This window comes from Peromyscus leucopus, chromosome 11 (genome assembly GCF_004664715.2).
Source record: "Peromyscus leucopus breed LL Stock chromosome 11, UCI_PerLeu_2.1, whole genome shotgun sequence".
NCBI lineage: Eukaryota > Metazoa > Chordata > Mammalia > Rodentia > Cricetidae > Peromyscus > Peromyscus leucopus.
Window position 1 is genome coordinate 44,304,110 of NC_051072.1, and position 25,832 is coordinate 44,329,941.

The 25,832-nt window shown below is 36.2% G+C and overlaps 1 protein-coding gene across 4 annotated transcripts in view; it reads right to left on the reverse strand.

Moving 5' to 3' along the window:
• Positions 1-25,832, reverse strand: part of Adamts6 (ADAM metallopeptidase with thrombospondin type 1 motif 6) — a 234,759-nt gene that overhangs the window by 194,983 nt on the left and 13,944 nt on the right. For all 4 annotated transcript variants that reach the window (XM_028883981.2, XM_028883990.1, XM_028884000.2 and 1 more), the window contains exons 4-7: positions 15,458-15,626; positions 10,592-10,806; positions 9,745-9,828; positions 9,087-9,232 (exon numbers count right to left, since the gene is read on the reverse strand). In XM_028883981.2, coding sequence (XP_028739814.1) covers positions 9,087-9,232; positions 9,745-9,828; positions 10,592-10,806; positions 15,458-15,626 — 614 coding nt within the window. The remainder of the gene's footprint in view (positions 1-9,086; positions 9,233-9,744; positions 9,829-10,591; positions 10,807-15,457; positions 15,627-25,832) is intronic.

Here is a 25,832-nt window from a genome sequence, read left to right on the forward strand (position 1 = left end):
CTATAATCTCTAGTATTTGAACACTTGTTTCCTAGTTGTTGGTGCTATTTGGGGAGGCTTAGGAAAAGTGGCCTTGGTAAAGGAGGCATGTCACCATGAACAGAAGGAGGCTTTGAGGTTTCAAAGCCATGTGTTTCAAAGCTCATGTATCTCAATGAGCACTCTCTACTTTCTGCTTGTGGTTTTCGATGTGAGATCTCAGTTACTCCTGTCTACGTGCCTGCTGGCTACCATGATTCCCACCATGATGGTGATGGACCTTTATCTCCTGGGTTCCTTATCCCAGAATTCCAAAGAAACCCTTCCTTCTGTAAGTTGCCTTGGTCATGGTGTTGTATCACAACAGGAAAGTAACTCGTATGATATAATCAAGCAAGGACAACTATACTCTGAAATCCATATCAGGAAAAGAGAAGAAATGAGGCAGAGGAAATGGCGTAGCTGGTAAAGCACTGACCACGGAAGCATGAGGACCTGAGTTCAGACAAAAAGTCAGGCATGGGGGCATGTGTCTGTAACCCCAGTCCTAGGAAAACAGAGATAGGTGGGTTCTGGAGATCACTAGTCAGCCATTCTGGCTGAATCAATAGGTTTTGGTTTCAGGGAAAGACCCTGTTTCAAAAAATTGAGGTAGACAGATGGTTAATTGCAATGTCTTCAGAGAAAAGAGGGTAAGTAGTCAGAACTGAAATAAAGTCATGCTGGATGTGGTAGCACTTGCCTGTAACCCCACACTTGAGAAGCTGAAACAGGAAGATTGTAAGTTTGAAGCCAGCCCTCCATTTCATGCAAAGACTCTGTCTCAAACCAATGAGAGGGAGTTACTTGTCCCATCTCTCCCAAGAGTAACTAAAAGCCAAGAGATTTTGAAAAATGGTTCTTATACATAACCACCTAACTAAATTATATATATTATAACCTTAGTTCCTACTTGAACTCTGTTTATTGCATTTGTTTTAGACATAGACATATTTTACCTCAACATTGCGGTGCTAAAACACAAAGTGGGGAAATGTAACTAACCTGGCAGAAATGAAGATATTCTAAAAATCCACCATGTCTTGCAATCTGCCCATCAGACTACTGAAACAATGGACCCAAAGAATCTCCCCAGTAGGCTCATGCTGGGGAAGGAATGGGAATCAGAGGGGACATGTCTCCCAGAAAGAGACTTCACACAGTTCTAGTAACTTCGCAGACCACCTTACAGGATGAGATGGCAACCCAAATAACAATGGTTCATGGTAAGTGGGACCATATCATGACGGACTGTTTAGACATGCATAGCTTTGGTCCTCTATTTAAACTTTGATCCCAATTCTGGATCCCAGAGATGGACTTGAGGAGTTTGCTGGATTGTTTTGTCCCTCTTCTCAATTTGGCCACATTGAATAAATCTTTTGTGCTTTCCACTTTTAATTTGTCTCTATTAATTGGCTTATTGAGCATGAGTAGCTGGACTTGATATGGGATACATATTGTAACCCCCATGTTCAACAATGCAAATCCTCAAATTTTTATTTTATTTATTTATTTATTTATTTTGGTTTTTCGAGACAAGGTTTCTCTGTGTAGCTTTGGTGCCTGTCCTGGAACTCACTCTGTAGACCAGGCTGGCCTCGAACTCACAGAGATCCGCCTGGCTCTGCCACCTGAGTGCTGGGGTTAAAGGTATGCGCCACCACTGCCCACCTTGATCCCTACCTTCCACAGGTGTCAATAATATCAAAGTATCTCCACATAATTATTTTGGCTTAACTGTTTTGTTAAGTCCTCTAAAAAGAATTTGGTAAGCAAATTCCATAGTTTGCTTTAAACCTTGCTTTAATAACTATTATGGGACCTCTTTTAACTTTTCTATTCCTCAGTTTCCTCGTCAAAAATGGGAGAAAAAAAAGTTTTTAAAAATTAAAAAAAATGGGAGATGATAGCAGCATAAGATTTATACAGTTAAGCTTTAAATATTAATCATTTATAAAACCCTTACATATTTGGCATGTAATATGCATGGTTACATACATATACATTGATACAACCATAAAACAAATGTCAGCTCTGATGTCACTGTTTCTTAAACGTTTAATAACAACACACCATTTTATTTCCATTTTTAGTTGAAACTTCATAAGCATAGGCAATGGGCTCTGCCGGGCCTTCATCTGTACCCATCTCCTAGGCCTAACTGTAAGTGACACCTACTTTACTTAAAGACTGTTTGCACAGGAAATCATGGTCACACGGTCACTCTAGTGTGCCATAGTCCTAGACTGGAAAGAAAATGATCATTGACAAACAGTTTTGGGTGAGGAGCCAATCAGACAGGAACAAAGGAGAAGACACAGGAGAGGAGAGGATAGAAGGAATGGGGGGCCATAGAGGTGGAAGAACACCCACACAGCAAAGCCCACCTCTCCACAGTCCAAACTCAAGTCTCATAGTTGTCTCTAGACCTAACCTAGTCCTAAAAATTTAATGACAATAAGTTATCAAATATTTAATATTATTTCCAAGAGCATTTTATTTCTTATGAATTAAATGTTAATGTGCCATGTTTAGTCTCCCTTTTTTCTGTCTTTTCCCACATATCATCATGAAGCCAGTATTTAATCCAGACAGATACATTCTTTTAAAACTATGTTTAAATCTACTACATTATATGCCAAGCTCTATCAAAACCACTTTTATTGTAATTTTTAAGTTATGCAGTTGATTTACTTGAGAAATTCTCATTCCTTTATGTTCTAGGAGTACCAGAGTAAACAGTCATGACCCCTTATGAGGATAAATATACCAATTTTAATTAAGGATCGAATTATATGACTTAGTGTGCATTTTGCATCTCTATTTTAAAATGTACTTATGAGTCCTATGCTTTTCACTAATAAAAATTACAAAAGTATATTAATTAAAAAATAACCTAATAAGAGGAGCTGGAGAGATGGCTCATATGTTAAGAGCACTTGCTGCTCTTGCAGAGGACCTGGGTTCAGTTCCCAGCACCCACTTCAGACCACTTACAACTGCCTGTAGCTCCAGTTCCAAGGGAACCAACCCATCATCTTCTTCCCAAAGATGCCTATACACAAGTGGTACACACACACACACACACACACACACACACACACACACACACACACAGATAGTAATTTTTTTTAAAGAAATAGAAAAATAGCCTAATGAACAAAGGAATTCTTAAGGTGGGTACATTGGATTTAAGCTAGGAAGAGAAATGTAATATTAATACATGCTACACCATAGATAAATCTGTGACAGGTCCAGAATAGGCAAAAGTATAAGAAAAAGGTTAGATTAGCTGTTGTCTGGGGCTGGATCAAGGTTAGAGCTGGGGGTCAGGGGAATGGGATTGCCTTCTGTTGATAGTAACAGAGTATTCTAAAATTAATCATAGTGATGGTACCACATCTTGTGAACAAGTACACAAAAGCCACTGAATTGTCCTTTAAATGGGTAAATTATGTGGTCCAAATTCTATCTCAAGAAAATTGTTTCCATGCAAAAAGAACTTATGTGGTAATTCCTATTCCAAATATATAAACTGCAATGTGTTAATATCTTAAAATGGAAAAAATGTTTCCAATGCATTATAGAAGAGAGAGCCAAAAAATATAGAAATTAATTTATACTAACAGTCTAATATTGACACTGGTACACTCTACATCACTAGCTTCCTAGCAAATTTCAAACTATGTATAAATTTCTTGAAGATCTTTACCACAACATAAATTCAGAAATTGGCTTGACTTTAAGTTTGTGACTGATATTTCCTGTCTTCATGTAGAAATGGAAAATAGATAATATGTTGAATAGCAGGATTTTATGCCTAATTAACTTAATTTGCAATTTGTTAATATGAACATTAATGAAGTACGTGAGATAATGCATCCAAGCTAATATTTGATTTAAGCATTCCACAACTTACATGTGTCCAAACACCATCTAGTAAATACATGCAACTCCATCAATTTTAGAAGTAATTTATAAATGTACAAAATTTAATTTAAAAAATTAATTTTACAGATTTTTAGCAAGTTAATATGTATGCACAGACCTACTTTACCCAATAACTTGAGTCTGAAGAGTTTCTGGTGCAAAGTTTAATCATTCATTGACTTAGTTATATAGTGTTTAAAAGTTGATAATTTTGCCAGTCAGTGGTGGAGCTCACCTTTAATCCCAGCACTTGGGAGGCAGAGGCAGGCAAATCTCTGTGAGTTTGAGGCCAGCCTGGTCTACAGAGTGAGTTCCAGGACAGACAGGGGTGTTAAAAAACTAAACAGTCAAAAAACAAAACAAATAAACAAAAAAAACAAAATAGTTGATAATTTTGAGAGTTTTGATAAAAATCACAAAAAAGAACACTCTCATTATCCTACAATTAACGTTTACTTAGAACATACTTATAGGGCTGGAGAGATGACTTATCATTTAAGAGTACAAGCTGCTTCAGTAGAGGACCAAGGATTAATTCCCAGCACCCATGTGGTAGCTCACAACATCCATCCCAATGGATCCTATGCCCTCTTCTGGCCTCCATGGGCACTAGGCACACAAGTCGCCCACAGAGATAAATGTAAGCAAAACACTCATATATATACAATATAGCATATAAGATAGAATAGATAGAAATGTTGCCAAATTTCCATACATCTATACATGATTGCACTAACCAGTTGGTATTCAGAGATAAAAGATCAGGTGATGTTATATCATAGAGAAGAAACTGACTATCATTTTAGGAAGATCGTGAAGCTACACGTCAAGTTTTTATAAGTCTAAGTGGTGACAACAGATGTTCACTACATTATAGTTTATTACTTAATATTAATAACAGTATCTATAAAACACTACACAGATACATATTGTGGTGGTTTGAACAGGAATGGCCCCCAAAGGGTCATATATGCTTAGTTACCAGGAAGTGGCAATATTTGAGAAGGATTAGAGGTGTAGCCTAGGGTGGCACTCAGGAGGCTGAGCCAGACAGATCTCTGTGAGTTCAAGGCCAGCCTGGTCTACAGAACAAGATCCGGGACAGACACCAAGAACTACACAAAGAAACCCTGTCTCGAAAAACCAAAAAAAAAAAAAAAGTGTAGTCTTGTTGGAGTGAGCTTGTTGGAGGAAGTGTGCACTAGGGGTGGGCTTTAAAGTTGTAAAAGCACACACCAGGCTCAGTGTTGCTCTCTTTGCCTATAGATCAGTATGTAGCCCTTAGCTACTGCTCCAGTGCCTGCCTGCATGCTGCCGTGTTTCCCTCAATGATGATAATGGACTAAATCTCTGAAACTTCAAGCAAGTCCCTAACTAAATGCTTTCATTTATAAGATTTCCCTTGGTCACGGTGTCTCTTCACAGCAATAGAACAGTGATGAAGAGACCAGGACACATATGTTTACATGTAAAACACATACATGTATATCAAAATAGAATTTATAAATAATTTGATGAATTCTTTGTTGCTGTTTTTCAGAATTACTAATGCTAGATAAAAACAATTGCGTTTTAATTTGCCCAGTATATTCAACTAACAGTCAATGGGCTGCATGTAGCTCAGGATAGCTATAAATGTAGCCTAACACAAAACTGTAAACTTACTAAAATGCTCTAAGACATTCTGTGATTTTTTTTTTTTTTTTGTTAAAGCTGGATTGCTCAGTTCTCAAGGGAGAACTTGTCGATGACAGCATCGCGTTACAATGTCAAAGGTTGGACACACCTATTTTCTTTCTGTCTAGTCAGTGACCTAATAACTTTGCAGGGTACAACTTAAACTCAAATGAATAAAATAAAATAGCATCACTTTTTAACAGAGCTCTTGAAGGTAACTATTGTTGCCTGAGTGATTACAGTTCCAAATGATGTTGCGCTTAAAACATCCACATTCTTGGAACAATTTGGTCTTGCGGAGATAAAAGGATCACAGGTTTTCTTCTGTAATCCTTGACAATTACATTACACATTCCCCTAGTGAGCTGACATTTCAAGTAAACATAAATCACACTCTACGAATAAATGGTGGACTTACAACTCCGAGTGTACCAGTTACATGACGCAGGCTTCAACCTTAACATAAAATCGTTGGTGAAATTCTCTGAATTTTACTGAAAATAGCATCATGATTTAAATATGTTCAATATATGTATTATTTCTATTCACTGATAACTCTCATTCCCTCACTGGAAAATAACTATCTAAATAATAAAGACAGTAATAATCTAATTTTGATTAGGCATTCCGTGACCCAAGTATATAGGCTAACATCAACTTGAGGTGTTAATAGTAGTTTAAAATATATACTGCCCCAAAGAGGTATTTGTATGTGTGCACATGTTCATGTGTACGCTTGTATGTGGAAGTGCATGAGTATGGAAGCAGGAGGTCAATGTCAGGTGTTTTCTTCAATCATTTCTCCATCATATTTGTTAAGGATTTATTTATTTGTATTTTATGTACATGCATGTTTATCTGCATGTATCTGTATACACCATTTGCATTCCTGGTGCCCATAGAGGCCAGAAGATGGCAGGTCCCTGGAATTGGAGTCAGTTTTAAGCAATTATATGGATTCTAGGAATCAAACCCAGCTCCTCTGCAAGAGCAGAAAGCACCCTTAACTACTGAGCCATCTCTCTAGCCCCTCTCTACCTTATTTTTGAGACAGGGTCTCTAAACCTAGAACTCACCAACTGTCTATTGCTTCCTGTCTCTGCTGCCCCATCGATGTGTAATGCTGCATCTGGGTTTTCATGGGAGTGGTGGGGATCTGAACTCAGGTACTAATGATTCCCCACCAAACATTTTACCAAATGAGCCATCTTCACATGCTCCAAAAAGCATTCTTATTACCTCTGTTACATCAGCCAATATAGACTGATAGGAGATCTGAACTCTGACTTCTATTACATCTGAAGGGCATTTCTAATACTAGTGTGATTAGCCACCAGAGACGATGAGGGAGAAAAAGTTATTTCAAATGTCAGATACTAAAAAGCCAATCAAAGTAGCCTACAAAGCAAAAAACCCAACAGAAAATTAGGAAACTATCTGGGCAAATTCAGAGTTGAATGTTATAGCCATCAGAGGGTGGTGAACTGCCCAAATCTGTTTCCTACTTAAATACTTAGGAATCTGTAGCCTTGTTGTAACTTCTGTTGTTTTCTGAAAAAAAAGGTGAAAATCTAGTGCAGATATATTGAAATTGTGTAGTTGTGGTTATATGTGAAACAAAAAGAAATATAGAAACCATGTAAATATCTGTGATCATTTTGATAAGTATATACATAGTAGATATTTTCCATGATAACTTCATTAACACTAACCATATCCATATATTTTAGTGAATAAAAGGTTTCTACATTAGCACAATTCCTAGTATATTTTTAATTCCTTAAGTATATTTGATAGTCTTTCAGGTATCAATACTGAGAGGAATTAGAAAATTGATCAGACAGCTGTATCAGCACATATATATACAACCATAAGATGTGGCTTCATTCAGTGAGCACAGAATATAATTCTCTAGTTTCTGATAACAGAAAGATGAAGTTAGTTCAAAATTAAAGTAAGAATACTTTTAAAAGCACTTGGAAACTTTATGATACAGTTGACAGACTTTTTTCTAAGAGTTAAATTACATTTTCTTACTGAGTGTAAAGGTTCTGATCCTATTTGCTTTATTCCCCCTACTTAGAGGGTAAAGCATAGAAGCCTACCACAGATCATGCATATGTTAAAGATGGACTTGCAAATAAATAATCAAAATAACAAAGCTATTCCACTCAGCCAAGACAGCATTTAGTTTCCATTTGCTTACTGTTCATTTTGGTTAATTTCTTTCGTCTTTTATTTGTAAATAGAGTTAACTGGTCACAATTATAATATTAGGATTATTAAAGAATAATGTTTCTACCCAATCATAGTCAGAGTATCAATAAATTAAAATGAAGTTTGGCATGGTGGTACACATCTGCAGTCCCAGCTATTTGGGAGACTAAGACCAGAGGACGGCTGGAGCCCTCTTACTAGATGTCAGCCTAACAACATAGCAAGACCCCATCTTCAAAAGTAAAAAGTAAAAAGGAATTAAGGTATATGGCTAATAAAAAGAAAACAAGATCATCAGGGGTTAAGTCCTTTTAGATTTATTAGTTGAGTGATCTTAAAAAACTTACTTAACTATTTTGATTTAGTTTCCCCTTTTCTAACAGGCAAAAAGATCTTATTGCTATACTCCACAGAGTTAATAAATATAAACAGCGTTGTAAAACTGGAAAGCAGGGATGAATTCATTGGGTTATTATGAAGTAATGACTTTGCTCGGGAGACAACTTTACACACAGTATGTTCTTACACACAGAACGTACACACAGTATCTGTTTCTTAAAGATTTTTCTTAAAGAATTTACATGTATGTGTGTGTTTGTGTGAATGAATGTAATTTGTGCACCAGTAGCTGCAGAAGGCATCAGATTCTCCAGAACCATAGCTACAGGCAGTCGTGAAAGCCCAAAGTGGGTGATGGGATCTGAATGTGTCTTCTCCAAAAGCAGTACAGGCTCATACCCCCTGAGCTATCTCTCCAACTCTGGATATGCTTCTTTGCATTTAAATGCTTAATTTAAATAATGTAATTAAACAGACAATCAATCTCCTCTTTTCTTAGTAAATTAGCATAAATTAACATAAGTAGGAAGTACATAGGAATAGTTATCATATCTTATGACCAAAAGTGACAACATATATATATATATATATGCTTTTAATATTTTGTTTTATTAGCAAATGATATTTGTACTTCCAACTGAATATTACAAATAAGACTTATAAGGAGAAAAGTTATTTATTAAATTTCTAAATTAAATCTTAATCCTTTTTCCTTATTTAGCTCATTTGATGCTAGCACATTAATAGTAGACCATACTCTTCCACAGTAATAAAAAAAATAAATTGCTACTTTGCTCTTTCTACACTCATGATCTGAATGAGGCCTTAGATAGAACTGAATACAGTTTACAACATCAAGCAAACACAACAATCAAAGGAAAAATACTTGCAACAAACCATACCTAGTAATAAGAACTGCATTATCGTGGTGGGCAATCCCATTTTCTGGAATGGTGTTTCCATCACTTTGGTGGGAGAGAATGGATTTCTGCCACTTACAGAAGCTATCGAGGGACTTGTCTGCATGATGGTTTATCTCCAAGTTTGGCTGCAATACAACATGCATACCAGAAATGTTCCAAACAAATTACTAAGGTCAGTTGTCAAACTCTTGCAAACTAAAGTGGGACTATAATTAGAAGCAGTGGTTTCTAGGAATAATCTCCTGCCGATTTTTATCTCCACAACATCTGACCTAGGGTTCATTTAATTTACTACGGAATAGACTTTCATTCCAGTTCCAACTTCAACAATAAAAAAAGCATATATGAGATCATCAGCATACAAAAAGCAACCAAAACCATTATTATCAGGTAAGCCATACAAATAAAATGCTCATCTTTAATTCTGAAACATGTAGCAAGTATGCATTTATGGAGAGAAAGCTTTAATAAGAGATGAGATGTATATTATTACAAAGTATTTCAATACTGCATAAAAATTGAAGTTTAAAGCAAAAAAAAATTTAACTAGGACTTCCTAAGAGAAGTATAAAAGAAATATATCTGTTCAAGATGATAATCCCATAGCCTAAAAGCTTTGATATAAAAACATTCTTACCTGATCTTCTGTGAGAACAATTAAGCGAGCCACTATAATATTCACAACGTTTCCTAGACTGGAGTCACGATAAAGTTTGGCAACCTGACCTCCAGAAAATAAGAAAAGACAAAAAGTCAGACAAAAAGAATGGGATGATATTTTGAATTTCTAAAAAGATAAGAAGCAATTTTTAGGACTTTATGGTGTATACTAAAAGATATTCTTTTACCCTATACCACTTAGGACTCCACCTTCAAGACGCTTTGGTTAAAGGACTTTATGTAAGTCTACAACAAGAAGTATTTTCTCCTAGAGATGAACTGCATGCATCACAAAATCTATAATATGAGCTGATGTTTCAAGTTCCTTAAATAAGATTTAACAACTCATTTTTAAACATTCACATTAAGTAAAAATGAACAATAAGACATTTTAAATTTTATTTTCCTTAAACTTAAAAGTTAATTGACCACCTGGGTATGGTGGTGCATGCCTTTAATCAGGCAGATCTCTGAGTTCAAGGCCAGCCTGGTTTACATGGTAAGTTTCAGATAGCCAAGGTTACATAGAGAGACCTTGTCTTAAAAAAAAAAAAAAAAAAAAAAAAAAAAGTTGGTTGGTTGACAAATTCTTAGTCTCAGTGAGGGCAAGTTAGTATAATTCTATGGCAGAGAATGTATTTATTTTCTTTGTACAAGTTCTAGACTAAATCCCAACCAGTAATTAAAGTAATGATACAAATTCATTTTTTACCAATTTATATTAATGAAAGTTTATTATTATTTATCTCAGTAAAAATTCATTACTTTAGTATAAAACACAACAAACTACTTAGTAAGGCAGTCTATAGAGGGATCAAACTTACAATATTCATCACACTCAAAATATAATGTTCAATGTCTTTACGGCCATGGTAGCCCACCATCATTTTGTCGGCCACTACCAGGGTCTCCACAAATCTCTCAGTGCTCACAGATCTTCTCTGTCTGCCATGAATATGTGTGTCATTAATTGGTAGTAAAGAGGAAAAAGCAGAAGACGTCTTATTCAGCCACCAAGGCTTGCCATTTCTGGTGAGATCTGCAATCAAAAGAATTAAGTAATTCAGATCAATTCACTAACAAAATACACATATATCGATTTCATGTAGATAGGCTTCTCATAAACTCTCTAATGGATCAAGATATTCAAAATAAGAGAACAGAGTAAAGAACTGTATAAATAAGGAAAAGTTTCAAGTCTTCAAATTAGTTATCTAGAAAATTAATGTTAATATTCAACTGCTCATGAAAATGAGATCAATAAAGCTATGAAGTCAATTAATTAATAGATTTTTTAAAAAGTCATTTCCTATTATTCCAGTGGCTAATTATATATTGGAACATTTACTGTAATGAACCATTTAAGATTTATAATAAACTGGGGCCTATAAACATATATATATATGTTTTTGTTTTTTTCCAGACAGGGTTTCTCTGTGTTCTTTTGGTGCCTGTCCTAGATCTTGCTCTGTAAACCAAGCTGGCCTCGAACTCAGAGATCCACCTGGCTCTGCCTCCCAAGCGCTGGGATTAAAGGTGTGCGCCACCACCACCTAGCTGGGGCCTATATTTTAAAAATAGACTAAAACCACACTGACAGAGAACAGTGCTGCTTTCAGGATCTACCCCAATGTGAAAAGCATCTGTGTTACAGGAAGATGCTCTTGTTAAATTGTCTTAATTAGAATCAATTCTGTTCTTCTCGGTTTTAAAAAAGCTACGAATTAGGCTTCCTACATAATTTTGCTGTCTACAACTATTTATGTTGGCATAACACACAGAGTTTACTTTTCACAAGTCTAAAAGTGGAGTCGCTCAGTGGTTAAAGAGTGTGTGATGCTTGACCAAGTTCAGATCCTCATGAACCACTTAAATCCAGGTGAGTGAGGCAAATCACCTGTGATTCCAGCCTCAGAAGGCAGAAACAGGGGATCCCAAGAGCAAGCTGGGTAGCAAGGCTAATCATGTAAGTGATTGGATTTAGAGACCCTGACTTGATAAATAGATGGAAAAACAAAGAAGATGGTTTCCAACATCAACCTGGAGCCTCCTTAAGTACATGCATGTTACATGCACATGTATACACACACAAGCAAAAAAAAAAAAAACCATGCTTACACATACACACACACACACACACACACACACACACACACACCTGGAAAATGGAGACAAGAAAATAAAATAAAGGTAAGGGGTATTAACATGAGACCTGAAAGATATGTTAGCAACACTCTTTTTTGAGAATATCACTTCTACCTTTTCTGTCCTCCCTCCAAAACCTCCAACATACCCCTCCTTGATCCTTTCAAATTCATGGCCTTTTTTTTTTTTCATTAATTGCTGTTAGATGCATATGTGTGTATACATATATATATGCATGTGTATATGTATATATTCCTAAATATAACCTTCTCGGTCTGTATGTTACTTGTATGTACATTTTCGGGACTGACCATTTGATATTGAATAACCAGTTGGTGTGCTGCTCTTCCCTGAAAAAGACCATTTCTCCCCCTCTCAGCAATCTTTAGTTGCCTGTAGTTCTTTGTTGAGGCCAAATGCCACCCAACACACCCCGCCCACCATTCTCTTTGGCATGTCTATTGATGTCGTCATCCTTGTTCAGCTCATGGTCATGTGCTGAGACTTTATGGATGTAGCTTCTGACATTACTAGGAGACAAAGTCAACAACCCCTCCAGTCCTTTGCTCTTATCTGCTTCCTCTTCTGTCCTTGGGCCTTAGGTGGAGGACTGTTTTGTAGAAGTATCCCTGGACTAGGCTCCACAACATTGCACAACATTGCATTTTGGTTGGTTATTTTAAAAAAACAGTATATCCTTAATTTTTTTAAATCAAGTTTTTCAGTACTGAAGATAGTTTTTAGTTGTGTGCCATTTGTAAATACCATGTCATTTATGTTTTTCTTTATTAAATAAATTTGAGTGGGTAGAGGACCTTAACTTATGTTTCTTTCATGCCTTTAGGCAGAACTAAACATTTTTATCACCTCCAGTAGCTAAAATGTTTGATGAGGAAAAGTTTAATGAACATGGAATTGACAGAAAGTGGCACTATTTTAATTGTTCTTCCATTAGCTTTCACCTTTTTAGAACCTTGCATTGGTGGGATGGAGAAATTTTACAAAGTAAGAAAAAATGGACATAGTCATGAGAAAAAACAGTTAAATACTTTGGAAGTTCACATAAATTAAATATTTCTCTTTCTTTCTAAAGGTCAAGAGGGACAGAGACATAACAATTTTTTTCAATAGTCTACTCCAAAGCAGTGTTTGCTCATGTCCAGTTGTGGCAAATAAACCCACAGGTTACCACATTGACCCTGAAAGCCACAGACTACCACAATGACCCTGCCTTCAAAACTCCTTTGTCAGTATGGGTAGGACCACAACTTGGAATGCAGGTGATTGCATATATACAAATACATGATAATGTTATACAATCCTATAGCATTTGCCAACTCTAGACTCTTCTTTGCTGGCTTGGAGAGGGCAAGCAACCATGTTTTTTAACTCAAGGGAAGGAACTACAGGTTCCAACCAGCAGGCCAGTCAAAAACTAAAGCTATATACAACCACAAAAAAACTGAATGCTGGGAAGAAACAAGGGAATGGGGAAGTAGATGATTCTTTAGTAAGGATGCCAAGGAAAAATTGAACTCTAGCTAAAGCTAAGCATATGATCCATCTATTTGGGCTTCCAACCCTCAAAAGCTGCAAGTAATAAATGAGTGTTTTTCAAGTGTTGTTCACAAAAAATATTTGTAAAAAATATTGTGTGATCATTGTCAACATGTTTTTCATATTAATATAAATTGAGTTTCTCCTGTTCAGTCATCTATTACCACAAAATCATTAATTTATAAGTTATGCCTATCATTCATTCCCCTGGCTAGACAGCCTACTGTCTAAATATAGAATTTAAGTTCCATTAATTTGGTCCATTATACTTCTCTGAGCCATTCAATTTCTATTTATTTTAACTTAAAGCATTGAAAGATTATTTAGACATATCTGAATCCTAAATCGTAATGTTGCTACTACCAGCACCATTCAGATTGTTATAATTTTCAAACTTTTAGCTTTTTAAATTGTTAGTTTGCTTGGTTGTCAGTATGTCAAACAATAAATTATGCATCCTTCTATTTAGAAATGTCTGATAAAGACAGTATATAGCACATATAATTGTATATCCACTATATGTATGTACATGGAAAGAATATGTAATATTCTGTTTTTTTCAATTTAATTCAATGTAATAACTCATTAGAAGCTGCCATCTACATTTTATACATTTTCAAATCATTTCCATAATGCTAAACAACAATTTGTAACTCATATACATCTAGTCAAGAATGGAATACTAGGTTGACTTGTTTTGTTTCAAAATAAAGGTTAACAATTCTTTAAATGATTCTTACTATTTATTCTTTGCTCAATTTAATATCTTATACATTGTAGAATATTAAAGAAAATTTGCTCCATGAACATACATAACTTTTCTCCCTAAAACTAATAAATGGATCTCACTGCCATCTAAAATGATATTTTGGCCTTTTGATCATTACTTAATAAATTTCTGCATATATGTAGCCATTCACAATTGCTGTGGTGACCTGCTACACTTTTGTTTGTGGCATTTATTTGTTTATTTATCTGTTCAGTTCACTGTCTCTGTCCTTTGTTGAAAATAATCTCTATGAAACAGGACCTTTTGAGTTTTATAAATGCCACAGTCCTAGTAGCTAAAAGCGTTGCACATAGTGTAAATAAATATTTATTTAACAAATATATGACTAGATAATGGAAATATAGAGAAACAATAGTGTCTATCAATGTACTGAAAAGATACCCCACTATCTCTGGGTACAAGAATAACAGTGATTTATTTTTCATAATTTTTTTCTTTTTTTTTTTTTTTGGATTCTCTAAGGTTTCTAATGTAGACAGAAATTGTTTTTTTTTAAAATAATTTATTTAAATTTATTTTATGTGTATTGGTATGAAAGTATCAGATCCCCTGGGACTGGAGTTAGAGATAGTTGTGAGCTGCCATGTGGGTGCTGGGAATTGAACCCTGGTCCTCTGGGAGAGCAGCCAGTGCTCTTAACCGCTGAGTCATCTCTCCAGCCCCCCAGAAATTGTTTCCATAGGAAGTTTTAAATTCATATTTTGAATAAAGTGTAAATAATTTATAAATGAGTGAGTGTGGCATAAATATGCCCAGACAGAACCAAAGCATTTTGTACTCTATATTCTGATATAAACTTTAGTTCCTCACAGAGCTGGCAATAAAGGTCTATAAATTCACATCTCCCAACCTGGTCCTAGGGAAATTCCCAGGAATCTACAAGGATGACCCCAGCTTAGACTACTAGCAATAGTGGAGAGGGTGCCTGAGCTGGCCTACTACTACAAATAGTATGTGATTCCACTCCTCAACAAAACGTTTTAAGCCCATTCATATCCAAGACACATTTTAAGGATTTCTTAAACAACCTCCAAACTGACTTAAAACTATTACTGGGAAATACTTTTTAAGATGGTTCTAGACATTATAAATCTAACCACTCAAGTTTGTATGCATAGTTTTATTACTAATAATATTTTACTTTCCAGAAAAAAGAGGCATAAGCAATACACAATGCTTCCCAAATGCTTGCACTCACCTGAAACTCCACAATGAGAATGATCATAGATATGTCGTTGCTGGAGTGTAGACTTTTTATAAATAACATGAGGATGGCCATTTTCATAACTAAAATGTTTGGAATCCTCTGTGGTATTCTTTAGAGGTTCAATAAAATATTCTTCATCTTCTGTAGCAATAATACCATGCTAAAAGAAGGAGCAACAAAGGATTTACCTAGAAGGGTCATTTTAAATAAATATCTTTATTACCAAGATTAAAAGATAAATCAGTATCTCCCCAAAACAGAAGTTAAAATACAAGTTAATTTAAAAATTGTTTATTTTCTATATTATGTAAATTTCTTAAGAAAGGCGATTAAACACCTGCACATGTTCTGCAGCATACTAAGTATGTCACATGCACATCTCCTCAAAGACTCTGAGTCCAGAGACAGCTAGCTATACAACCGAGTTCCTTTCCAGATGGTGGCTCAGGTACAGCTTTGTTAGTATTAAGTTTTACCCAATACGAAAGGGCAGGGGGCTGTAAATCACCTGCAGGATCAGTCTCTGAATACCATTCCAGTGGAATTCTCCACTCCCTGCTTCCCTACTGCCAAGTGAATGGAAGGACTCCCAACTTTAGGTGCAGTAGAAGCCAAAAAAGAAGGCTGCTAGGTCCCTGAGCGGCCTCTTAGAAAACCGCCTGATGTAAACACTAATACAAGGGAGAAATGCGCTTCTTCAGTGGTAACCGTGGACATCTGAGGTTTGTGATGTCCTGATGAATATGTTTTTATTTAACATATGTTCCCTTTTGGATATGAAGTAACAGGCTCAGAAATCAAGAAATTGTCCAGTACTGTCTAGAGAGAGGAAAGAAACAGAACTTGCTGTGGTTCAAGACAAGCTCCTCTGTTTCCAACAGTTTTTCATCCCTTTGTGCAAACCTGTTTACTCGCCTCCTGTTCAGCTGCCCTAGAGCTCCTTAAAGCTTCTTGGGCTTAAATGGAGTGGCATCTGAGCTAAATTAGAGCTTATTATCAACATCATATATTTTCAGTTAATTTAATTCCATAAATTTATTTATTTAATCTAGAAACTCATTTAATTTCAGTGAATTCACACTGTTGCAGCACAAATCTTGAAGTCAGTTAAGCTCAGTGCAATGTTCCTACGACATGTTTTAACTCTCAACTAAACTACTTGCTTTCTTCGAGAAAAGCATTATGTCTTCTATTTATTTGTATCAGTTACAGCCCCAGAATGTGTCTTGTATGAAGTAGGTTCAAATGGTTTGTTGGTGAAAAAGAAATAATATGGGGAAAGATACCTGCATAAAAAATAAGAACTCCATGAAATAAATAAATAAGAACTCTACTCTTCTAATCCTGTTTTCCAAATTGTGGCATATGAAAAGATGGCTCTTTATCCAACTACCCTTCAACATCAGCTAAAATACAAACCCTCTGAACTTACTTCCTCAGCTAAGAAAAATGAAAGAATTGGTCTAAATTACTCATTTTAAAACAGCACTCTGGGGAGCCCTAAGGGTTCCATGAAGTACCCTTGAGGGATTGTCCCAGACAACAAAGGGAGATCTAAATGACTTGAATTCCAGGGCTCAGAATCAGCTGTTTTTTTTTTTTTTAATCAGTGTGCTAAGTGTCCAAATAATAGTTCATATGAGAAGAAAAGGGTTTCCTTCTCTAAAAAAAAAAAAAAAAATCTGGTCCAAATAATCTCTAATGTCCCTTTGATCAAACTTCTATGATTCTATTTAGAAAAATCCATCTGAACTACTACATGCTTAGAAAGATAAGACATAATCAGATATGTTATAACTTACAGAGAAGGTTGTCATTCACCCACAACCTACATGAAATGAGTTGAATAAAAAAAGAGGAACCCTTAGTAACTTCATGTTATTTTTATGATTGTTTATATCCTTATGGGTAACAGTCCCTATATTAAATACAAACCCTGAGGAATAACTCAATATACTGTTAACAAACTCCAATATCTATGTAAAAATGAGTTTACCAGGCAATTTAATAAGTACTAGAAAACTGAACACAGTGTTTTAAAAACACAGGCAAGTTTTGTTAAGACTGATTAGAAAGAAAGTGTAGGATAGCAATCCAGAGTTTGACCCACAAATGCTAGGACACTGACGTCACACTGGTCTCTCATCAGTATTAAGTTGAAAGCCTCTAACAAAAAACTCAGGTTATTGAGGGAAAACAGATTCAGAAGACTAGTAAGTAAGAAAGAAGAAGAAACCCTGTAAGAATGAAAAGATTTTGAAATGGCATTTCAGAGGTTTTATGTAGTACGTATCCTATAAAATGTTTCTACATGTCTCACTTAATCTTAATAGCTCTATGAAATAAACAATACGATCAGCTTTACTCTACAAATAAGCAAAGGGGGCAAAATTTAGCAGCAAACTCATCTGACTGACTTCAGAGTTTAGACACTTAATCACTATATTATAATCATCTCATCATCTAAGGGTTGTTTCTGATTGAATGTCTATGGTAGTATGAAAACTACACTAGTTGGCTGCTGTGGATATCACTCTATATAAATAAAACACTGATGGCCAGTGACCAGGCAGGAAGTATAGGCGGGACAAGGAGAGAGGAGAATTGGGGAAACAGGAAGAAGGGGAGAGAGACACTGCAGCCATGGCCAGGACAAGCAGCATGTAAAGACACCAGTAAGCCACCAGCCACGTGGCAAGGTATAGATTTATAGAAATGGGTTAATTTAAGATATAAAAACAGTTAGCAAGAAGCCTGCCACGGCCATACAGTTTATAAGTGATATAAGCATCTGAGTGATTATTTTATACGTGGATTGTGGGACTGCGGGACTTGGTGGAAGCTGGAGAGAAGCCCTCCAGCAACAAATGGCGCCCCACGGCTCGAGTTTCCACCTTAAACCTAGAATATTTAATAACCAATTCTAAACAGAGCCAAAACCAGGTTCCTGCTTCTTGTCTCATACGGCAGCTAGACGCCACAAAACGCAGGTTTGAACACTGACGGGTTCCTGGCATGTGCGTTTGACCGGCAGTATGGCTGAAATGAGGCGTCTGCCAGCGGCACATTAAGCTGTGTGGTAGATTTAGTCTTTATTATTATTTTTTTAAAAAAAGGTTTCTGGGCTACACACTGCTTTGATAAAAGCTTAGACCCACTATTTCTGAGACTTGATGACTCACAGAACTGGCAGAAAACATACAGCCGCCATGTTGGGAAGCTGAAATGGGCGGAGCCAGCAGCCACAGCACAGTTTCAGTCTTAAAATACACAGTTTAAAGCAACATATTCACAATATGTAGGCTTAAAAGAGACAAAAAAAAAGATAAATTAATATAAAAAAGCCACGTAAAGATGAATATTACACAATCTGGATTGTGTTGTCTTTGGGATTTTTAACTGCAAAAAAAACATTTGATCAAAAAAGATGTTCAATTAAACCAGTATGTATATTTTAAAGATACCTTAACTTCAAAATTTGGACTTAAGGATATGTTGCTTTGGAAAAGAAGCTCTGCTTTTGTTTCCACAGAAATCCAGAGGCTGTGGACTTGTTCCAGATTAAGATACATCAGGTTTCACCAGCCAAGACCCCCTAAAAGGTCTGGGATGACACCATGGCCCAGATGATCTAACACCCAGAGTGGTTTCAAGGCAACTGGTTCACACAATACAGCCTCACGGACTACCCCATAGGCCTAAAATTTTCTTTGCGTCCCCATAAGATACAGCGCCCCCATCCAGCAGGAAGTAGTAAGAGATGCTACGCCCAAATTCCCAAATATACCAAGCTGGCTTTAGAGGTGGAAATGGCTCACTCCCCCTCTAAACCCAGACATATTTCTTTAAAAAAAAAAATGGTTGAAAGATTCTTGTGTCACAAATCAGAAGAGCCCTCTGGTGTGGGACAGAGAAAAACCAATATTTTTATTTAAAACAGGTTGATTATAAATGTGATCTCTTTCTAAAAAAGAAAAGGGGATATGATATAGATATATAGGAGGATATAGAGATGATAAGATAAAAGGGTAGATTAATGAACCTACTTTTAAAGAACAACTTGTTTAAAATGTTTTACATTGGTATAGATTTTAGTTTATGTTTAAAATGTTTTACATTGGTATAAATTTTAGTTTATGTTTAAAATGTTTTACATTGGTATAAATTTTAGTTTATTGATACAAACTTGAAGTTAATTTTGTTATACTGTATATATATATTTCTATTCTTGTTTGAGGTATTATGTTTATGTAACTCATTTAAAATTGTAATGGATAATTAAAAAATAGATTAATAATTAGTCATCTATGATAATCATATTTTTAGCCATGTTAGTTAAGTCTTCTAGGTAAACATAGATATATTTCAGATAGATAGGTAATCTTCAAACACTTCATAGACCTAGAGAATATGGCATTTAAATAACTTAGAATTCTGTTGACGTGAGACACAATTGCTCCTGGCTGCACCAATTTGATCCAGAGAGAATGTTGGGCTTCTAAGGCATTTTCATTTAGAAGTTTGTCTTCTTGGCACAAAATGGCCTACTGGGCAAAGAACTGCCCTTGCCTTGACGGCTGACAGTACGAATACAATGCTGTCCTTTCTGGACAAGCGGGACACAAGAAAAGAGACCACTGTACTCTGCCAAGACAGGGTAAGATGGTTTTTCAGAATTCCTGCTTCTGAAAATGGTCTGTCTGATACTCTAGGCCTGTAGCCAATTTGAATGCACCAACAATGCTGAGAAACATTAGATGACTGTCCAGGCTGCCAGCTGTTTTGGTCTACTCTTGCAAGATTCCCGAAAGTTGCTTGCATCCATCTACCATTTCTCAGGTACCATTATGTTCCTTCTCAGGTCTTTGATGTGGTTAAAGACTAGATAGTAGTAATTTCCTCAGTTATGATAAAAGATAAGTAAGATATAAAACCTTAAACTCACAAATATAAGATAGATAGGACATCTTCTTTAATATTGTAACTGTAATTCATGCTCAATAATTGTTTTGTTATATGTAATTTTACCGTGTTAAAGTTAAAACCTTCCTTTTTAAAAAAAGAAGAAAAGGGGAAGTGCTGTGGATATCACTCTATATAAATAAAACACTGATGGCCAGTGACCAGGCAGGAAGTATAGGCGGGACAAGGAGAGAGGAGAATTGGGGAAACAGGAAGAAGAAGGGAGAGACACTATAGCCACCACCAGGACAAGCAGCATGTAAAGACGCCAGTAAGCCACCAGCCACATGGCAAGGTATAGATTTATAGAAATGAGTTAATTTAAGATATAAAAACAGTTAGCAAGAAGCCTGCCATGGCCATACAGTTTATAAGTGATATAAGCGTCTGAGTGATTATTTTATACGTAGATTGTGGGACTGCGGGACTTGGTGGAAGCTGGAGAGAAGCCCTCCAGCAACAGTTGACAGAGGTAAAACAGTGAATCAAAGAAAGTCTGGGCTCTGTCATAATGATTACATTCTAGTGGGAAAGGTAGGACAAGGTAATTAATTAATTACATATATAAATGGTATATCAGATCATGATGTTAAGAAAGGGAGAAAAGGCAGTGAAAAAGGACAGAGAAGAATTATAAGAAGGTTATACAAACTATTTAGAATATTTGGAAATATCCTCTATGATGTACTATTTGAACTGCAGAAATAACTCAGTTGGTAAAGTACTTGCCTCCTGCACATTAAGACCTGAGATGAAGCCCCAGAAACCATGTACAAATGCAGGTATGGTGTCCCACACTTGTAATATTACTCCCTAGAGGAATCCCTTTACCCCTGAGATGGATAAAGATAGAACACTGAAGCTCGTCTAACTTACTTTGCCCAAGTCAATGAGGGACTCTGTCTCAAAACACAAAGTGTATGGTACCCAGGAATAACACCTGAGGCTGACTACTGGTGTCCACATGCATGGAAACACACATGCACACCTACACGCTCACATGAAATATATTGATATTTGAACAAAACCTGCATAAAGTAAGTGAGGAAGTGAAAAAAGATGTATTGATAAAAAAAGACCAAGCACAAAGAAAATGAGGTATTGTGGGATATTTGTTTACACTGTATGATGTGTCTATGTTTTACCTCACCTACCTAAGGCACCTGATTGGTTTACCTCAAAGCCAAACAGCCAATAGCTAGGCAGAAGGTTAGGTGGGACTTCCAAGCAGAGAGGAACTCAGAGAGTTAGATTCTAGGCACTCAAAAGACACCAGCAAGCCTGGAGCAACTCGGATGTACAGAATGGGAGAGAAGTAAAAGCCATGTGGCAGAACCTAGATTAATAGAAACAGATAGAAACAAATAGAAAAAAAAATTGTTTATAAGAGTTATTTGGAAACAAGCCTAAGCTCAAGGCCAAGCTTTCATAATTAATAATAAGTCTCTGTGTCATTATTTTGGGGTTGGAGGTCCCATGAGAAAGATAAGCTACGATGAGGTAAGAGCATCCATGCACTATTTAAGAAACAGCAAGGAGTTACATTGGCTGATTGGGAGAGAGAGGGAAGTTATCATAAGATTAGAAAAGAGGAGACATGGATAAGTGAAGTCCCTAAAACATTACATCTGGCTGGCAAGAGCAGTTTCTCACTTCCCTCAGCATCCTTACTCATGCTTATTCTAATCGGATCAGGATCATGAGGACTAATACCATATCCTCACTGCTGGGTTTCTACAAGAAACTCAAGCTGCACTTCCTGACTACATACCCCATGTGTTAGAGACATCATTCACCTGATTCTATGCTCTACTCCTTTACCCATCATCCTAGACACTTCCCAGGATCCCTTGTCATACTCGAGCCGATCAAAACTCCCTACATCTTTAGTCTCCTCTGTGAATGTTCTAACAAGAATCTGAAACTCTCTAAATGACTTGGGGTAGTAATCTAGAACAGTGGTCATTTTCTAACTTCTTGTGGTTCACTACCACTTCAAAGGTTTTTTTTTTTTCTTTCTGTATGGAACACCAGCTTCTCATGCCATAACCTTCTCTTTTTCAGTTGAAGTTATGTGACCTCAAGTCCCTAAGTAAATATTTTAATTTTCTGAATCACAGTTTCTGCATTACCATTTCTCAAGTAATCACCTGTTTCAATATTTATATCACAATTCTTAAATTTTGTTATGTGTACACATGTGCCCAAAGTTCTTTACCTTATCTTTTGATAACTAGAAGACAAAATGAATGGACCATTTTCAGAATATTTTACTGAAAATAATATAGATTTTCAGAGACCAAAATATAGATTATCAATAAAACTTACTGTGATGAAAAAAGTCATCAAAATATTTTAAATATGTCAAATATATTGTATAACAGTTAAAAATATTTTCAGTGGCTCTATAAAAATGACAATACTTTCATAATAATAAATAAATAATAGTTTAAAAGCAAAAAAATGTAACATGATACAATAGGAATATATTTAATTCATATTAGAATAAGAGCACTATATTGTTTCATCACTTATGTTTTGTGATTAAAGGAAACTCACTTTTTGGTTAAGAACTAGTGTGATTTCAAAAAGACCCCTTCTGAGTTGGCAGCTTGCTGTCCTCGACCCTCAGTGAACTGCACACTCAGGAGACTCAGTAAATGTCCTGTGACTAGATTGTGAGAGCTCTTAGGAAATTACCTCTAGACTGGACTGAGAAACTTTCCTTCAGAACTGCACATGTTATTCAGCAAGGTGAAAACCTGGTCAGAGCCAGAGTGTGCAAGGAAACAGATAAACTCCAGGCAGTGTACCCAACATCAAAAGGGACAGCCCAGGGTCTGTCGGCCATTCAGCTGGACTCCTGATGGACCTAATGGCATGGCCAGCATCTGTGATCTAATGTGTGAAGAACTGCTTTATTGATGCGACCAACATGTCACCCGTTCCCACAAAGGATGGCCTAGAGATGAGAACAACATTCACAGTCCAACTCCTGAACTGCCCAGAAGTATGACCAGTATCTGTGACTTGATCTGTAAATGACTGGACAGAACTAGCATCTGTGACTTGACTTTGTAAAAGTCTGTCCACCATGGAAGGAGGGGTGCAGGAGAGATGGCTCCATGGTTAAGGCACTGGCTGCTCTTCCACAGGACCCAGGTTGGATTCCCAGAACCCATATGGTGGCTTACAACTGCCTTCAACTACATTTCCAGGAAATCTGACACCCTCTTCTAGCCTTCACAGGCACCAAGCACACACATGGTGCACAGACATACATGCAGGCAAAACACTCATATATATACATACATACATATATGGGTAATAAAATAATTTTTAAAAATATTGCCCAAGAGTATGAGGCCCCTTGGAGTCTAGAAAGGAACTGAAAGATTCGAGGCTAAAACCAGCAGCCAGGTGAGAGTATATCAGACATAATACCCACATCAGCTTTCACAACTTCATGGTAATTCCCTTTATTAAACACCTGATGCAAGGCCAGCACTATCCTTTGTTCTCATCCTTTCTCTCTCACTCTCTGTTTTTTCTCTTTTCTTTTCTCTATTTTTTTTCCTATTTCAAGTTCCTTGGATAAGTTTCCTCAAAGAACATAAACTATCTGATTTGTGGTATCTCTGTATCTTAGCCTCCTACGGCCGCAGACAATTTAAGGTTATCTGATGGCATTTTTGTGTGTTGGCTTTGTTTCTGTTGTTCATTTGTTTGTTGTTTTTGTTATTTTTGAGACAGGGTCTCTCTACATATTCCTGGCTGTCCTAGAAATCATTCTGTAGACTGGAAATCATTCTGTAGGTCAAGCTCGCCCCAAACTCACAGAGATCTGCCTGCCTCTGCTCCCAAATGCTGGAATTAAAGGCGTGCGCCACCACCCTCCTGCCCCTGACTGAATTTTTAATGTTTCTCTTTTCATTCTAGTTTTAGTCAAAATTCACACACACACACACACACACACACACACACACACACACACACACTGTTTCACCCTACTGTTTACTTCTCTCTGTTCTATAGTTTCTCTGTTGATTCGCTATTAACCAATCGTCTTACTCTCCTTTGTTCCCTTTAACTCATATCCACAAAAAAATAGTATCTTCATGTACATCAGTGTTTCTTTGCTTCCTAAAGTTACTGGAGTTTAAAGGGCTTGTTTGTCATTTGACTATTTCTGTATGTTGACCTACTCTTTGGTAGTGACTGTTTTTCAGGCAGTATTCTATTTTCAGAAAAGTAATGGGAACTAAGCCTAGTCTCCTAAACACAAATCTAGCTCAATGCTATTATTACACAGTCCCTCTATAGCACTGCAAATACTTCCAGTGAAAGAAGAGTTGGGGAAAATATCCAACAACAGATCTAATTAATCCTAACCAAGATGCATGAGCCTCAATGCAAAAGCATGAAATAATTGAAATACATGAAAATCAAAGGCAATATGACTCCTCTAAAAATAACTAAATGCCCAATGATGTCCTCCAATAACAGTAAATTTGATGAAAACCCGGACAATAGATTCCAATGAATGAATGTAGATGTACTAAAAGAGTTCAGAGTGCACAAGTAAACACTTGAAAGAATTCCAAGAACAAACAAAGAAGTAGCTACTGAAATATATTACTCAATATAGGATAGGCCCTCAATACATATTGAAGGTGGAACTCAAGAAAGATAAATTCTGGGGGGAAAGTGCCTGAAATATTAGAAATGAAAAATCCAGTAAGTCAAATAAAAAGCTCCATGAACAACCTCATCAATAGAATCTATCAAGGAGGAAACAGAATATCCAGGCTTAAAGACAATGTAAAGGAACTGAAATATTCAAACAATGACAAGGACAATTAATAAGAAAAAACAATGGAACATTTAAGATCCATGGGACACCATGAAAAGACAATCTATGGGCATAAAAGAAGAATTTCATGTTAAAGGCAGAGAAAAATATTTTCAAGAAAATCACAGCAGAAAATGCCCCAAATCCAAGGAAGGAGGTGCTCATCCAAGTATAAGAGGTATTTTGACATCAAATATACAAGACCCTAGAGGAACATCCCCGTGATCTAGTATAGTAAAAATACAGAACAAAGAAAGTACATTGAAAGCTGCAAGAGAAAAACACAAAGTCACTTATAAAAGGGCAAGACCATCAACAAAAACTTTAAAAGCCATGAGGACTCAAAATGATTATTACAAGCTCTAAAAGAGAACAACTGCCATCCTAGACTATTACATCCAGCAAAACTATCTGTCATAATCAAAAGAGAAAGAAAAACTTTCCATGATGACCACTTATGCAGATCTACAGAAAATACTTGAATCTTTCCACCTGACAAGAAAGATAAACACATCTATAAAGCCATGTGAAAGAATAAACCACACTAGAATA